This window comes from Schistocerca americana, chromosome 1 (assembly GCF_021461395.2).
Source record: "Schistocerca americana isolate TAMUIC-IGC-003095 chromosome 1, iqSchAmer2.1, whole genome shotgun sequence".
In the NCBI taxonomy this organism is placed as follows: domain Eukaryota; kingdom Metazoa; phylum Arthropoda; class Insecta; order Orthoptera; family Acrididae; genus Schistocerca; species Schistocerca americana.
This window is the reverse complement of record NC_060119.1, coordinates 32,731,943-32,750,620: the sequence shown is the minus strand read 5'-3', so window position 1 is coordinate 32,750,620 and position 18,678 is coordinate 32,731,943. Positions and strand designations below refer to the sequence as shown.

At 42.7% G+C, this 18,678-nt stretch overlaps 1 protein-coding gene across 1 annotated transcript in view; it reads left to right on the top strand.

Moving 5' to 3' along the window:
• The window catches only part of LOC124620381 (cytochrome P450 315a1, mitochondrial), a gene marked incomplete at its 5' end in the record, with an annotated part of 153,145 nt that extends 140,502 nt beyond the window's left edge, over nt 1-12,643 (top strand). Inside the window, one exon of the mRNA XM_047147059.1 lies at nt 12,212-12,643. Within this exon, the coding sequence (XP_047003015.1) occupies nt 12,212-12,325 (114 nt within the window). The remainder of the gene's footprint in view (nt 1-12,211) is intronic.
• Nucleotides 12,644-18,678: the final 6,035 nt, after the last annotated feature.

Here is an 18,678-nt window from a genome sequence, read left to right as displayed (position 1 = left end):
GCTGTGCGTATAGCCATCATTTCCACGAAACTTGAGATTTCTAAGTAAGTATCGCTATCCACACAATCAAACGCCTTGGGAAGATTACAAAAAATACCAACTGGTGATGTATTATTATTTAAGGCATGTGCTATTTGATGAGAGAATTTATAAACAGCATTCTCAGTTGAGTAACCTTTCTCGACTCCAAAATGTGATATGTTAGGTAAATTGTTTCAATTTAAGTGTACAACTAATCTTGAGTACATTACTTTTTCGAATATTTTGGAAAAAGGTGTCAGCGAGGTAACTGAATGGAAATTGTTTAAGTCTGTCTTGTCACCCTCCTTATGAAAAGGTTGAACAATTGTATATTTTAACTCGTCTGTAAAAATTTCCTGTGCCAGACATGCATTGCATATATTACTAAGGACATTACTCATTAAGCTGGAACAACTTTTCAGAATTCTGTTTCAAATTCCATCAACCTCACAAGAGCATTTGTTTCCTAGAATTTTTGTAACTTTATTAATTTCAGTGAAGGGTATTGGTGCTCCTTCTAATTACTTAAAATTTTGTGGCATGACATGTTAAATGTATTCTTTTGCTTCTTTAGCTGAACCATTTATTCCTTCATTTGCTGCCACATTTAGGAAGTGATTGTTAAAAGCACTTGCAACTTGTAAATTATCAGGCATAACATTGTCATTTACTTTAATTGGTATGGAAACTTGTGCACTAACTGGCTGTGCTGTCTCCTATTTAACAATGTTCCATGAAGTTTTAACCTTACTATCTGCGTTATTTATTTGTATCAGGGTATGCGTACTTCTGAAATTTGAGTGACTTCCCTTCAAGTACTACAGCACTGTTTATCAAATGCAAGTACTTTTGGACCATAACTCAAACTGAACCTCCTCGTCTTATATAAGATTTTAATTTCCTCAATTATCTACAGCCTATTTGGTTTTTAAATGGATTTTTTGGATAATTTTTTAGTAAATCAACTTCCAAATATTGACATAAATGTATTATGGAATAATTTAAATTTGACATTAGCGACTCTTTCTACACATACGTCATCCCATACCAGTCCTTTTAGCTTACTCTTAAAACATTATGGTATACTGTTGTCATTAATAAGCCTCATTGCTTTGTATGAAACCACCTCAAGGTTGTAAGGAGGTATTCTGTTTATTTCCATTAATTGTGCATCATGATAGTCAATTAGCAGTTGGGTGCACATCTGTCTATAAAATTGTTATCGATCAGTGCCCTAGTATTTTGCTGCACATTAATTGGTGGAACACCGACTGATGAAATTAGATTGAAACACCCAAATATTAATCTTAGTTCACTTTTCCTGTCCATACCTTTTAAGAAATCTACATCGAAATCTCCACAAACTACTAATTGTTTTCTCTTACATGACATATATCTCAATATGTCGTAGAGGAGATCTGTAGTCTGTTACACTACTGGCCATTAAAATTGCTACACCACGAAGATGACGTGCAACAGAGGCGAAATTTAACCGACAGGAAGAAGATGCTGTGATATGCAAATGATTAGCTTTTCAGGGCATTCAGACAAGGTTGCCGCCGGTGGCGACACCTACAACGTGCTGACATTTGGAACGTTTCCAACCGATTTCTCATACACAAACAGCCGCTTTTCCTGGTGAAACGCTGTTGTGATGCGTCGTGTGAGGAGGTGAAATGCGTACCATCACGTTTCCGACTTTGATAAAGGTCGGATTGTAGCCTATCACAATTGCGGTTTATCATATCACGAGATTGCTGCTCGCGTTGGTCGCGATCCAATGACTGTTAGCAGAATATTGAATCGGTGGGTTCGGGAGGGTAATAGGGAACGCCGTGCTGGATCCCAACGGCTTCGTATCACTAGCAGTTGAGATGACAGGCATCTTATCCGCATGGCTGTAACGGATCGCGGAGCCACGTCTCGATCCCTGAGTCAACAGATGAGGACGTCTGCAAGACAACAACCATCTGCACGAACAGTTCGACAACGTTTGCAGCAGCATGGACTATCAGCTCGGAGACCGTGGCTGCTGTTACCCTTGACGCTACATCACAGACAGGAGCACCTGCGATGGTGTACTCAACGAGGAACCTGGGTGCACGAATGGCAAAACGTCATATTTTCGGATAAATCCAGGTTCTGTTTACAGCATCATGATGGTCACATCCGTGTTTGGCAACATCGCGGTGAACGCACATTGGAAGCGTGTATTTGTCATCGCCATACTGGCGTATCACCCGGCGTGATGGTGTGGGGTGCCATTGGTTACACGTCTCGGTCACCTCTTGTTCGCATTGACGGCACATTGAACAGTGGACGTTACATTTCAGATGTGTTACGACCCGTGGCTCTACCCTTCATTCGATCCCTGCGAAACCCTACATTTCAGCAGGATAATGCACGACTGCATGTTTCAGGTCCTGTACGGGCCTTTCTGTATACAGAAAATGTTCGACTGCTGCTCTGGTCAGCACATTCTCCAGATCTCTCACCAATTAAAAACGTGTGGTCAACGGTGGCCGAGCAACTGGCTCGTCACAATACGCCGGTGACTACTCTTGATGAACTGTGGTATCGTGTTGAAGCTGCATGGGCAGCTGTACCTGTACACGCCATCCAATCTCTGACTCAATGCCCAGGTGTATCAACGCCGTTATTACGGCTAGAGGTGGTTGTTCTGGGTACTGATTTCTCAGGATCTATGCACCCAAATTGCGTGAAAATGTAATCACATGTCAGTTCTAGTATAATATATTTGTCCACTGAATACCCGTTTATCATCTGCATTTCTTCTTGGTGTAGCAATTTTAATGGCCAGTTGTGTACAATTATCAGAGAAATATTCTTGCAGAAATAAATCGCAAGCACATGTTTCTTCTGGTACCGAGCGCCGCGGGTTTCGAATCCGCGTCAGAAGCCATGGACGTCGGTTACCGCCAGAGGTCTCTGCAGCCGCCGCGCCCTAAGCCGTGGCTGCATGCATTCCTGCCCCCGCATATAACGTGAGGGCGCCACGGTGGAGCACGTCGTCCCGGCAGCCAATACCGACGTACCCTATCCTGTAATTAAGCGCCTGCCTCTCGCTCAGCTAGGCAGTCTGATATTCTCGCCTACAGACAGCGTGTATACTTTATTCTGTTTCCGGGTACGAGTGGATTCGTGAGGTTGTCGCTTGTGACCCCGTTGCTTATTGCGTGTTGTTGTTCGTATGCTCTTGCTCGGTCGTCCGTCGTTGTACTTGTACGTCCTTCCTCGTTCGTTTGTTGTTCGCGGGTCGCTCCCGTTTGGTGCCGCCGCGCTTCATTCTTGACAACCCCGTTACCGTTCCGGTCGCGGTTACGACATTTTGGGGACGAGGTAAACGGTGGTAATTATTAGCATGGAGGGGAAGTTGGTCTGTCTTCTGGAGCAAGAACAGCAGCTCATGCAGCAGCTCCAGTTAGACATCTCACAGCAGTCACTGCAGTTGCTAACAGACAAAGTTGATGCAAGGGCCTCACTGCCACAACAGCTTCTGAGTCCTCGGGTGTCCGATGCTTTCCCACGTCCGCCGTCGTTCCCCCATTTAATGACGCTAGAGAAGACTGGAAAACATACTTACATCAGCTGAAACAACATTTCACGTCTTTTCAAGTCACGGGTGACTCCTTGCAGCGGTCGTTGTTTTTGTCTTGGGCCTCCCCAGCCACGTTCTTTCTTCTCCGCAAGTTGGCACCATTGTCCGATCCTGTGGCTCTCTCTTCCCAGGAGATCTGCCTTTAGCTGACAAACTATTATTCTTGACGCTACCATGTGGTGGCCTCTCGGCTGGAGTTCCACCAGTACCATAAAGGACACGGTCAATCGTATCGTTCCTTGGTCACGGACTTGCAGGGTCTCAGCCGTCGATGCGATTTTACGTGCACCAATCAGCAGTGTAAGGCTTCGTATGCGGACTTCCTGATCCGGGATGTGGTGGTTCAGCTGGCTCCCGATCCTGAGGTCCGCACAGCGGCGTTGAAACTCGGCAACCCCTCATTGGAAGAGATTCTCCGCACTGACCACTCCTGCGAAATTGCTCAAGCGGTTAACGAGCGTCTTATGGCGCGACCGCATGTGGCGGCGATCGCGGCGTCCCGGCGGTTTCCGCCCTCGCGACGTCGACATGGCCCGGCCGACAGAGGCCAGCGCCATCGGGACTCCTCTTTGTCCGACGTCTCTGCGGCATCGGCGCCTTCGGTCGCCCCTTGTCGCAGCTCGCGCGGCCCACTTCCGTCTTGCCCACAGTGCTTAACCACACATTCGCGAGCTGATTGTCCCCACTGCTGGAAAACGTGCACGCTGTGTAACAAGGAGGACCACATCCGATCGGTTTGTCGTAGTCGCTCGACTCGCTCCAGTCCTGCCCCTCCTGGGCCTCAAGATACCGCCCATGCTCTGCAATCGGTCGTCCCACGGGATGACCCATCGGCGCGGAAGCTTTTCCTCACGCACCGCCTTTTCACTGAGGATGTCAGTTTTCAGGCTGACGCTGGGGCCACCGTCTCCCTGATTAATATGGCGACATGTAAACGGCTGGGCTCTCCTGTCACCTCCCTCTCGGCGTTTGGTCGTCTACGGTGACGGTTCCATTCCCCTTCGTGGGCAGTTCGTCATCCAGGCCACGTACAAACTTGTTCCCCGGCTCCTTACTCTATTTTTCGTCGATCATTCGTTGGCGTCGAATATTTACGGCCTGGATGCGTTTCAACTGTTTGGATTTTCAATTTCCGACGAAGTTACAGCCGTTTTCACGGCTGTTCCTTTTCAGAACTTGGATCATCTGTGCTCCGCTTTTGCGTCGTTGTTTGCAACGGATCTCGGATTTGCTTCCGATTTTCAGGCGCACATCACCCTTCGGCCCGAGGCGCAGCCTCGCTTTTTCCGGGCCCAGCCCCTTCCGGTGGCCTTACGGCCAGCGGTCAAGCAGGAACTTGATCGGCTCCAGGCCGCTGGCGTTCTGGAGCCTGTGACGTACAGTGCCTGGGCGACGCCACTGGTGGTCATACGGAAACCCAATGGGTCCCTTCGCCGGTGTGGGGACTTCGGCGCTACTGTCAATGCTCAGTCACTCGTCGACACGTACCCCATCCCCGACAGGAAGACCTTCTCACCAAGCTTGCCTGGGGGCGAGTACTTTTCAAAGATCAACCTGGCTGTGGCATACCACCAGTTACCCTTGGACGCTGATTCCCAGAACATCTTGGTTATCAATACGCCTTTCGGGTTGTACAAGTACAAGCGCCTTACATTTGGTGCCTCTTCGGAGCCGGCCATTTTCCAGCCTTAAAAATTCATACCGATTGCTAACCGGAAACTGAACTCTCGTTTTTAAGGTTTCCTCCTCTTGAATTTTTGTCTCGACTATATAATCTACAACTCCATGAAAGAACCTCATCTGATCCTTTTTCAGCTTCCAACCAGCTTTCTCCCTTGTGAAACATGAACCCACAGTCCTGACATTTTTCTCGCTTACCAAGTAACCTACGTGGAATAACACTCGTCCTTCCTCTGTTAGAATATTGCTGTGCGTTGTGGGATCCTTACCAGGTGGGATTGACGGAGGACATCGAAAGCGTACAAAAAAGGGCAACTCGTTTTGTATTATCACGTTATAGGGGAGAGAGTGTGGCAGATATGATACGCGAGTTGGGATGGAAGTCATTAAAGCAAAGACGTTTTTCGTCGCGGCGAGATCTACACTCCTGGAAATGGAAAAAAGAACACATTGACACCGGTGTGTCAGACCCACCATACTTGCTCCGGACACTGCGAGAGGGCTGTACAAACAATGATCACACGCACGGCACAGCGGACACACCAGGAACCGCGGTGTTGGCCGTCGAATGGCGCTAGCTGCGCAGCATTTGTGCACCGCCGCCGTCAGTGTCAGCCAGTTTGCCGTGGCATACGGAGCTCCATCGCAGTCTTTAACACTGGTAGCATGCCGCGACAGCGTGGACGTGAACCGTATGTGCAGTTGACGGACTTTGAGCGAGGGCGTATAGTGGGCATGCGGGAGGCCGGGTGGACGTACCGCCGAATTGCTCAACACGTGGGGCGTGAGGTCTCCACAGTACATCGATGTTGTCGCCAGTGGTCGGCGGAAGGTGCACGTGCCCGTCGACCTGGGGCCGGACCGCAGCGACGCACGGATGCACGCCAAGGCCGTAGGATCCTACGCAGTGCCGTAGGGGACCGCACCGCCACTTCCCAGCAAATTAGGGACACTGTTGCTCCTGGGGTATCGGCGAGGACCATTCGCAACCGTCTCCATGAAGCTGGGCTACGGTCCCGCACACCGTTAGGCCGTCTTCCGCTCACGCCCCAACATCGTGCAGCCCGCCTCCAGTGGTGTCGCGACAGGCGTGAATGGAGGGACGAATGGAGACGTGTCGTCTTCAGCGATGAGAGTCGCTTCTGCCTTGGTGCCAATGATGGTCGTATGCGTGTTTGGCGCCGTGCAGGTGAGCGCCACAATCAGGACTGCATACGACCGAGGCACACAGGGCCAACACCCGGCATCATGGTAAGGGGAGCGATCTCCTACACTGGCCGTACACCACTGGTGATCGTCGAGGGGACACTGAATAGTGCACGGTACATCCAAACCGTCATCGAACCCATCGTTCTACCATTCCTAGACCGGCAAGGGAACTTGCTGTTCCAACAGGACAATGCACGTCCGCATGTATCCCGTGCCACCCAACGTGCTCTAGAAGGTGTAAGTCAACTACCCTGGCCAGCAAGATCTCCGGATCTGTCCCCCATTGAGCATGTTTGGGACTGGATGAAGCGTCGTCTCACGCGGTCTGCACGTCCAGCACGAACGCTGGTCCAACTGAGGCGCCAGGTGGAAATGGCATGGCAAGCCGTTCCACAGGACTACATCCAGCATCTCTACGATCGTCTCCATGGGAGAATAGCAGCCTGCATTGCTGCGAAAGGTGGATATACACTGTACTAGTGCCGACATTGTGCATGCGCTGTTGCCTGTGTCTATGTGCCTGTGGTTCTGTCAGTGTGATCATGTGATGTATCTGACCCCAGGAATGTGTCAATAAAGTTTCCCCTTCCTGGGACAATGAATTCACGGTGTTCTTATTTCAATTTCCAGGAGTGTATTTACGAAATTTCAGTCACCAAGTTTCTCTTCCGAATGCGAAAATATTTTGTTCAGCCCAACCTACATAGGTAGGAATGATCATAAAATTAAAATAAGAGAAATCAGAGCTCGAACAGAAAGGTTTAGGTGTTCGTTTTTCCCGCGCGCTGTTCGGGAGTGGAATGGTAGAGAGATAGTATGATTGTGGTTCGATGAACCCTCTGCCAAGCACTTAAATGTGAATTGCAGAGTAATCATGTAGATGTAGGTGTAGATGTGATTTGTCACCTTCTTCCAGCTCCAATTGTCTCTAATTCAAAATACGCCCTTTCTAATTCTGCGTCGAGGGTACAAATGTTTCTTCCCTGTTCCACGACATTTTTGTCTCGACTATATAATCTACAACTCCATGGAGGAACGTCATCTGATCCTTTTTTTAGCTTCCAAGCTGCTTTCTCCCCAGTGAAACATCAAGCCACAGTTCTGACATTTTTCGCGCTTACCAAGTAACCTACGGCAACATCCGCTACTCTTACAGTAAACTAAAAAGCCCTACTACACACTTAAGCTGTAACAAAGTAATAATCAGTAAAAACTTATCTGTCGGTGAGCTGTGCAGGTAACTTCCAAACGTCGGGCAGACGTGCAGTAACACGATCTAAGGTCGTTGAACATAGGTAGTACAAGACACGAAGTGAATGAAAATTGTGAAAGCATGATATGTTCTAAGAACACTATTAAGCCGAGGCCATCAGGAAATCATTTAAAGCACTGTAATGGTTTCAAGACAACACGTAGCGCTTATAAGGCGAACAAATATTAACACTAGCCTGTAAATACAGCACTGATATTCACGTAACGTAGGTTTAAAATCTCGGAAGGCACGAAACGAATGAAAACTCTAAAGCGCTCGATATTTGTAACACCAGTATTAAACAGACGCTTTCCAGAAATTATGGAGAGCAGTGCACTGTATTTAAAAACAACTTGTAACGCTACGACGCTATGGTTGTTTATGTCAGCGTGCTTCAGTGCTGCTCTACATCGCACGCTATGTTTTCACCGACGTCATAACGTAGCCTCATATGATTTACTGATGATGAAATGCTCTTCCCTTTACTTAGCGGTGCTTTTTCTCTTCCTACTGCTAGATAAGAATAAGAATTTAAATAATTGTGAGGCGTGAGTTGCCATCGAAGGTTTGGAAGATACTGTCACCTTCCGAAGCTACAAACAGCGACAGATTCCATGTGCTTCACCCTAAATTCAACTGCGTGACGGATACGACTAGAAGGTACGATTAAAACGTTATTTTTGCTCCGCCGTATCATCAGCAATTACTACCTCAAATATTTATCTGTAAATATGAGATCCCTACGTGTACATTAAAACGTATTTGATCCTTACACTCTGAATTGTTGTTGTTTTTCCTTTCAAACTAAAAGTGTTTGCTGCTCCACCAGATGCATAACAGTATCCTTCGTACATGCGCAAAGCTCTTTGTATGTGGAGCTGATGCTTTGTTTGATCATAATCATTCCTTTATGTTCATAATTTCAGCGTAAAGACACAATTTATCGCCACCGGTAAGGGTGCAGTATAGAAATGGTCGCTATTGTTCATGAACCAATTACTGACCTGCAAGCGGAGATGCACATATGACAACCTGCCGATTCCTGTGACTTGGAGCATGTGGTACCCACACACCCGAGTTTTGAACCTTTCCCATTGCATGCAAATGTCCCTCAATGAACACAGTTCATCACATTTCACAATTCTCGAGTACACTAACGAGGATCATTTTGGATTAATAATTTTGAACGATGTTCATCAAATTCCGGAGATCTTCCTTAACGTGGAGAGTGACTAATGTCAAAACGATCCCCCTTAAAATGCGAAAAAAAAACTTCTTGCCGTGCCCTGTCCATTCGCATTATCCCCATAAAGGACGAAAATGTTTCTGGCTGCCTCTGCTGGACTCACTCCGGTATTGAACTCAAACAGAAGAATATGTAGAAAATGTTCCGATTTCTCTGCTTGGAACTCCATTTTCTAGCTTCCACAGCTCGACTCAATGTCTCCAAGTGACAAAATGAAAATGACAACATGTAAACTCAAATTGCGCCACTGAACTAGAAATGAAAAATGGCAATCGATAAACAAACCCATAGCAACCGGAATACCAACATTCAAAACAAAAATGCTACGAACTTGTGCAGCACCCTAATATTATAATTTTAATCGACAGGTAATACATGCATTTGTTACGTTTTTGTACGTATGTGTACCTTTTTTAATTATTTCTGATCCGAAGCACAACACCCGAAGGTTCTATAATGGCCCAGGTGAATAATAGAATTAACAAATACTCTTAAGTGTTTAGTTTAGCTTTCTTTCATAAGATATGGTAGTGTGGGAAGGTTGTGCAACGAGCAGCGGGGAGGTCGTGGACACCAACGGTTTGGTTAGCCTTCCGCTGATAGGGTGGAAAAATATATCTGCTGAATGGTGAGCACCTGGTTCCTTGTGTTCCAAGATCAGGATAAACTTTCGACACAGAATGGGATACATTTGCCTATAAATGGAATAAATATATTCTGAAACTAGCGTAAAGAGTAAATTAATAAAATTTTTAGACAGTTGGTACCTATATTTACATGATGAATATATGTCTGACATGATAACTTATCAATTTTACTGATTGTGGAGTTATTTTATTTTATTTTAAGAAACTCAGCAACCAGCTACTTTTCTATCTGTTTTTATTTATTCCAATACGCGTTTCGGTCTTCATCCATCTTCAACTAGCGTATTACATGTTTGAGTCTTCAATAAGTACATTGTTAGAACATGAACAGCAAATTGGATGGTGCAGCTATCCCACGCAAAAGAAGAGTTATGTTTAGCTACTACACTTTGCGAGTTATATATCTGCCTTATACTGCTCCTTAGTTATACTTCTACTCTGCTTGTTCTTATTCCGATTTTCGTGTTTCCAGATGTGGCTCAAATATTTTTCCGGATGTATCTCGCACAAAAATAGCGCAGTATCCGTCATGTTACCGTCTGACATCTTTACTTACATCTGAAAATTATATCGATGATGAAAACTATACTTTTGCTTACAGGTTCTGAAAGTACTGTTTCTAATTTTAGCTTCTGTATGACTAAAAATCCTGAAATGATTTACATGAGTATATTGCATTCTCTGTATAGTTATTAAATAAGTGTGTTAGTGACTGTTTAGTTGCACTATATGGAGCACCATAAAAATAAAAACAATATAGAACACGTTGTCTTAAACAATTAATATTACATATTTAAATCACAGTTGGTATGGCATTCTTGCAAATGTCACTACAACTGTAAATGTGTAATATTAGTTCTCTCATAAAAAAGGCGCTGTATTGTTTAATATTCAGTATGGTTTAATCAACCATTCACTGCAGCCCTTATTAAATAACTATACATAGCAGTCAGTCTAATCATGATAAGCACTTTCAGTTGTATAGTCAAACACAAACTTAAACTAGAAATAGTAATTTCAGAATCTGTAAGTAAAACGTGACTGACCACAGACATAATTGTCGGATGTAAACAAAGATGTCAGCCTGCAGTATGGCGTATACTGCGCTGTTTTTTGATGCAACGTACAGATGAAAATGTGCTGGTGTCACGATGAGAGATACGAAAATCGGGACAACACCATTCATAGAAGTACATCTAACGAGTAATAAATCGTAAATATACGACTCGCCAAGAATGGCTATTTTATACAGGACAGCTGCAGAATACAAATTACTGTCGATGTTTAACGATGTACTTATTGAATTCAAATATATAATAGGCGAGTTAATGATGGCTGAAAGCCCTAAACCCGCATTGGCATAAATAAAAATACGTAAAAAGTGGCTGGCTGCTCTGTTTCTTAAAATATTTCAAGTCTGATAATTGTGTGTATAACGGCATTACACCCAATCCTACAGCACTGCAAAAGGCTGGTGTTTCGGACTCAGGTAACAAAATAACACCCATATTCAGATTTCCGTGATCTTGCTCCCCTTAGTGAGGAATCACGTATTTCAGTCTGCTTGAGAAAGGATGGCGATGTTTCTGGGAAGCGATGGTGGAAATTTTGTTTTGCATAGTACACCAAGACATCATGAAAGTCTTCCCATACCACATTGCCTTTCCCTTTATTTTGGTTCATTCATTCTGTTTCCTTCAGTTATCATTTAGCCTCGTTCATTTAAACAAGGTTCCAAAAATTCACCACCGAGCGAGGTGGCGCAGTGGTTAGACACTGGACTCGCATTCGGGAGGACGGCGGTTCAATCCCGCGTCCCGCCATCCAGATTTAGGTTTTCCGTGATTTCCCTAAATCACTCCAGGCAAATGCTGGGATGGTTCCTTTCAAAGGACACGGCCGACTTCCTTCCCCGTCCTTCCCTAATCAGATGAGACCGATGACCTCGCTATCTGGTCTCCTTCCCCAAAAACAACCACCCAACCAACCAACCAAAAATTCACCAACCACTTGGTGTGTCTAGGAAGCAAGACGACGGCTCAGAATTTATATACGGTTACTACTCTTTTCGCCAACACAGCCATTAGATGTAAAGTTGAACAGAATGAAATTTTCACTGTGCAGCAGTGTGTGCGATGATACGAAACTTCCTGGTAGAGTAAAACTGTGTGCAGGACCGAGACTAGAACTCTGGACATTTGCCTTTCTTCCAGGAGTGCTAGTTCTGCAAGGGCTGCAGGAGAGCTCCTGTGAAGGTTTAGAGGCAGGAGACGAGGTACAGCTGGAATTACAACTGTGAGGACCGGTCGTGGGTCGCGCTTGGGTAGCTCAGTTGGTAGAGCACTTGGCCGCGAAAGGCAAAGGTCCCGAGTTCGTGTCTCCGTCCTGCAAACAAGTTTAATCTGTCGGGAAGTTTCAGATGCAAGAGTTATTGGACAGGCGATCTGTTTATAATCATATGGCACAGGTTAGCAGCACAAGTAATAAGGTGACCCACGCCCCCCACGGATCTGACAATGGTCCTGCCTGCCTTTCAGATTACGAAGAGGTTCCGGCTGGAGCTGGCCGACGAGGAGGAGCCAGAGATGGTGATGAGGCTCGTCTCGGTTCCGTCGAAGCCCATCAGAGTGCGGCCGGTGCCCCGGCAGTGAGGCGGTGACGTCACGTCGCGGGACCTGCAGCAGAGATCATTCCGTGCGCCCGAGGGGGCCGGCCAACTCTTCATCCTTCATATGTACCTGCGTGTGTGTGAGAGCGATATGACGAGAGCGCTGACGTGTCCTAGTATGACGCCGTTTTTCCGGAAACAAGAAGCTGACCGACGAAATTACATACTACGATCTCAGTCGAAACCACATCCCTCTCGAGAACCTAATTATTTATTTTATGGATATCACCGTTGTACCTAATGTTCAATGTGTTACCATTGTAATTATACTGATGAATAAAAATCACGTCTAGTGTTCCATTTATTTAATGTAGTTCATCACCTATCCTGTCACGAAGTGTTTCGGGTTCATCTTAATGTGCTATGTTCCATGTTTTCTTTGGGTTTTCTTCTCTTTGTTGCCTTCTTCCGAAGTGTGTTATTACAGTTGGTACTCTACTCACATGGTCAATGCCTGTCAAAAAGCTTGTAGACATAGTTACAAGCTACCATCAGGAGCCATTTTTAAACTCCTGCTTTAAGAAACGTATTAATTTCCTTCTCAGAGATTTGGGCAAAAGTTATATTTATATCTTTACTTAGTATGCGGAAGTATGAACTGAACTGCAAATAACGTACATGAATTGCATTATTTCATAAATTAAATGCAGCTAAACAACCAAATCTACAGTTAATATCTAAACCTTCAACCCAGTCATGCCCTACCTCTGTCACTTTACGGAACTTTTCTAGATTTCCAGGGTAATCTCGTCTCTTACAGTTGCCTGCAGTGTATCTGATGGTCTGACGTACATTTACACAATCACATTAAGAAAATGAAACCTTTTTTCATCAGCGGAGGCTTTCTGCAGGGGTCTTATAAGGGTCTATTATTCCTTATGGGCAACATTATTCCACGTTTCCGACCACTTCCTGCACCTGCCAACATCCAATGCTTGCAGCGATTCTGCCAATATGGCTAGTGGCTGCCTGCATTTTAATCGGTTCATTCTAAGTGCAGGCGCATTAGAGCGCATTGGAAACACAGAAATTTTAATAAATTTTTAGTGTTACTTAAGGAGGGTACTCTGTTTCCGAAGATCTGGTGCCACGATGTACTTCAGAGGTGGGAGCCAGTGAAGAAGAGTAGATCTAATACAACTTGTTTTGTTCTCATTGCTGGATTTAGCTGCGCATCGATTTTTATCATTTGAGAACTACTGGAGCACAGTATTCGGCAGCAGTGTAGACGACTTCAAAGGATGAACACCGTAGTATTGTAGCTATTGCACTCCATGAGGTACTACTCAGGTTTTGTATGATGTAATTGTTTCAATGTGTCCCTTCTACGACAAGGTACTACCAATAGTCACATCTAGGTATTTTGGAAAATCTTAGGTAGTCTCGTATTGGTCATTCTGTTGTTAAGATCGAACCAGCTGAATCCAGTCTTAGTTGCATTTGATTTTAATCTCCACACTGCCATGCACTGTACTCAGATCCACAGAGTGTATCCCTTCACCAGCTTCACTGCTGAGTTGCCAAAGCCAAACCATCCGCGTAAATTAACTTCGTCATTCTCCATTTACATGATGTGAGTTGAACCAAAATGGTGCCAAAACTGAATCCTGGCGAACACTTATTAGGTTTCTTCTGTCTCTTTACTCAATTGCAGAGGACCACTTGCACGCATCTATCATGTGACATGTTGTTTACGTGCTTAATTGTGGTTTTGCATTGGAATGGTGCCTCCGTTTCTACCGTCTGGATTTTTTAAGTTTTTTTGAATCAGAAGTAAAATTTTCACGAAACAAGGTCACATCACACTGACGACAACAGGAGAATAATTAAATAATGAAAAACGTAAGCTCTAGCATTGGTGAGCTGTTGTAAAGTTCTCCTGCTTCGTCTAGTATTTTGAACTGTTTAAATACCTGCTTTCTTTATGAAACTGAATCATCAGCTACAGAAGTCGATGGTGAAAAGTGGAAAAGCTTGCTAACACAGGACCGAGTCTTCCATTAGGTCTCAATACAAAGAATGATTTTCATGATAATAGTAATAATGAATGGAGTTTGTTAACACAATAAACTGGAGGCTCCAATAGTGCGTGCTGAAATTTGGATACGATAGCGCGCTTATAGCGCGCAATCTTTGTGTTGCGAAATAAATCACTTGAAACCAATTAACAACATACCTAAAAGTTTTATGATTTGTGAAGCATGTTGCTGGTTAAACTACTTGGAATAAATTTAGTTATTATTGCATTAGTAATTACCATAACAAATGATACAGAACTTTCTCATCTGGAAACAGTAAAATGAAGCAAAACAAGAGTGAGTCCTATATCAGTTTTTGCATTTTGAAACAATACAAGAACAGAAGTTCCATAGATAGCTGAGTATGCACAAGTGGTAAACTTCCTACAGTACAATTACGTTTTTGACACTGAGTCATAATGATTTCTTATAATGCCCCCTTCGGTGGCGGAGACAATGTGTCTCAAAGATTTTGAAAGCGCCACTCAATCATGTTTCACTCGGTCGCATATCGTTGACATAATGAGAGTTGTTATGTAGCTATAGTTAGTGGAATATGAAGTTGTTTGGGTAAACAAGTATTTAGTTGTTGGTAATAATAGTTTTTATCCAAATAGTTTCAGACAGTTAATATGAAAGAATAGATTTCTTTGTAATGACATCCAGATATGCTGTATGATCATAATAGATTGCTTAAGCGATTAAAGAGAGGATCAGATGTCATGAATAGTATTAAAATCTGGAATTATAGCTGCTCTCAGGACTATTTAAGTAAATATTTGCCACCCCATTTGGAAACCTAAGAAAACAGCATCAGGGCCGTCAAATGTTAACACTTTACAGAATCAAAAATCTTATCGATTGTTAAACAATGAGAATGGTACAGAATAGATTACAGATACTAATTCTAATGGCTCCTGATAATTTATCGTAATGTAGCGCTCAGCAAAATTGACGCTTACTATGAGTTTTACAGTTTCTGTTTATACAGCTCAAATTCCTCAAAACTTTAAGTTGATGTGATTAACAATATGTATATACATAAGCCTTTAGTTAATGTCCTCATTATTACTTTCGTTTTCCATAGTTTCTCACAGACAGCATCATATGAACAACATATAATATACAAGCACAGTGATATGATGATTGCAGCTTGTGTTTCATAATCGTGCCAGAATCAGGAGACGCTGATGGTGGAGGTAGTGAATGGTTTTGCTGATGATGACAAGGTACAATGGACCCATTGACATGCTGTAGGCGGCGTTGTCAGTTATTTTGGAGAACCAACACTGTAGTCAGTAATCGGACAGAGGCTGAGTCATGTCATCACAATTTGCATACGTCATGATGCCATCAGATAATCCTTCATTATCATTTTACACGCAACAGTTTTAGAATAGAATTACACCTATGACTTGCGTGGATTATACTCAAAGAAAATACTTTGTTACCGTCCAAGTAACACAGAAATGATTAAGAATAAATGAAATACATTAAATGGATCCATGCTCCTATGGGGGCTCTTTCTTTGTATTTCATGTACAGAGCATCACTCAGTATCCTGATTTAAAGTGCATAGAGTCAAAATGAATTCTGTGTTTAATGTGCACAACGTACACTGTGTCAGTGATTCTGAAATATACAGTTCAAATCAGTTCAAATCAATAATGACCACATGCAGAGCATTTCACAGTGACACAGGTTGGGCCCATGGCACACGAAACGGTTAGTCAGACCAGTGCGTCTCGGTGCCAGTTGTGCATCAAGCATGTGAGTTCTCTTGCATGTATACGTAAAATCATGCCACGCGAACGAAACTTCATCATCTTGTTTTATCCCAGAAGTGGATAGAAGACTGCAGAGACCAGCTCTGGTAAGTGCAGCACCACAGATGTTGCATTAGCGTTTTAGTTTTTGTTGTCCATTTCAACACATCATGATGCAGTGCTAGTTTGACTGTGCCTCAACTTTTCACCATAAGTGTTCATCAGTTTTCCATACCTTCACCACATACTCATTAACACAACAGTTTTTTAGAAGCTGCGTTCTCTTTATCACAGTTTATCAGTAAACATTATTTACAGTACATGCATTGTATCAAATCCACACATGTCCATAATTTTAGTAAAGGAAAATACTGGTTAAATGTTTATAGAACAAATTGTATTAATCCAGTAGGAATTATATCTACGCACCATTACAGAAATAAGTCTGCAGTCAACAAAATCTTTTTTCTTTTTATAGTTTTCGACTAATTTCGTAACATCTTAACATGCTCCATGAACCAGCAATAGGTCAGAACAACATCGTCTATTCATGGGAGAAAATCAACCTCTTTGTGTTAATCCAAAATTACACTCGAAAATCAGTAAAATACAGAGAAATAACAAAAGAAACACGCACAAATGTGAGCAGAGTGCTTACTTAGTTCTTGTGAGGTTCCAGGACAAACGTAATTATTCATCCTTTGAATGCTGTTAATCTTTCATCTCATTTATACCCAAGCACTGGAAAAAACATAATAAATATTACTTTCAGCTAAATATTTAATACAACATAATATACCATTTGCACAATGAATACATTTTATATATATATATATATATATATATATATATATATATATATATACAAATTTGCGTGTGTGTGTGTTCTTGCTTTTCTTTACAGACACTAGGATACTAATCTCAAGGAGGGTAGCATCACAACATATAGCTTCTGTTTATCAGAAGGTGCTGTCCATTTTGTACATTTACTAAGAATAAAATGTCTTTTGCTCTCACATATCTAATAACCACTATTTACAAATACATTTCAGCTAGTGTTTCAGTGGAACAGGCAGTGTAAGGCCTAGTAATCAGTTTATTTGACATATACAACTAGTTTAGTTAATAGTCAAATTTTTTTCCCTGCAATAAATGCTTAAGCACCAATAGTATGACTCACATAGCTTTGTTTCAATCTGTATAGATACCATGGCTGCATATATCTCCAAACATTTCTACAAAAATCACTTATTAGATGAGTTGATAAATGATATTCAATAGTTCATGTGTACACAAGAACTTGATTTAATATGTTAATAACATCAATTATCCATGTAGATTCTTTTAAGATATTGGTGGGCACACAATCCCTTAATTTTATTGGTTTTAGGATAAACTACCAAGAAGTTTCTTTCATATGAAATCCTGTCTGTTTTCTGAGGAACTATGTAGAACTGTTGCCACTTACAACTCCTTTTGTGTAGAAGCGAAGATTTCAGGTGAGTTTCTTTGTGTTTGCCATAATTTCTTACAAGCGCCGCTCTATGTATCCATGGGATGGAGTGTGTAGGTATTCTGACAGTATATTTCATGGGGCTGAACTTCAATTTGATATTCATACATACTAATAACATCTAGTTTTTGACCAAATAAACCTATACATATTTTAAAAGCAATTTCTTTAATACTGCCTGTTGTAAGGTAACAATGGTTGTAGACTCTATAATCTTATCCTTTATCTGATTTTCATTATTCTCAATCAGGCTTCAGTGGGAAGGTGTAGTATCAGTGTATGCAGCTTCCGTTTTAATCAACTTCACTCTTAGGCCTTGGCAGTATTTTCCATGCTCAGGCTCTGTTATTACAAAGTCAAGTACAATATTTTCGCCATCAGTGTTCAGAAAGCGTTTGCCTGAGGAGAAGTCGATCAGTGCATCCTTCTTCATTAAGAACTCTATGCTGAAAATGTATTCTACAGTCAACCCACTTACGATTGGAAATGGGCATAAGATTCCTCCATTCCTATTATAACTTCCACCTGTTTCTGCATTTTGGTATTTCGTGATTTGATGCCAGTAGCTCCAATAATCTTAAAATTCTGTACTAGGAAAGTCAGTAAACTAGTGATCTTCCAAATCTTACTAAATAAACTGGCCAACAATACATTCTCCATAGCACCCATGTCCAGAACAGTTATAGTTGGTACATTCCTTATGATAACATGCCTAACAATTTCTTTACTATGATCATGGCATTTGTAGTAGTTAATTCATCTTTAGCATCAATGTCATTGTGGTATCATAATAAATTTACTGAGCTGCATACTTTGTCTCCACTTTACCCCATGATCTATGGTTTGTAGGTGATTTGGTATGTATTTATTGTTGTGGGGTGCGACTCTTCCACCACCTCAACAACATTTGCAGAGGTACTTTCTGATCGATAGTTTGCCTCAATCGCACTGTTTTGTACTTGTCCTTTTTGCAACTGTTTCTTGCTTACTTTCAGCTTGTTGTACTTTCCATGGCGTGAATATCATTGATTGTCACTGT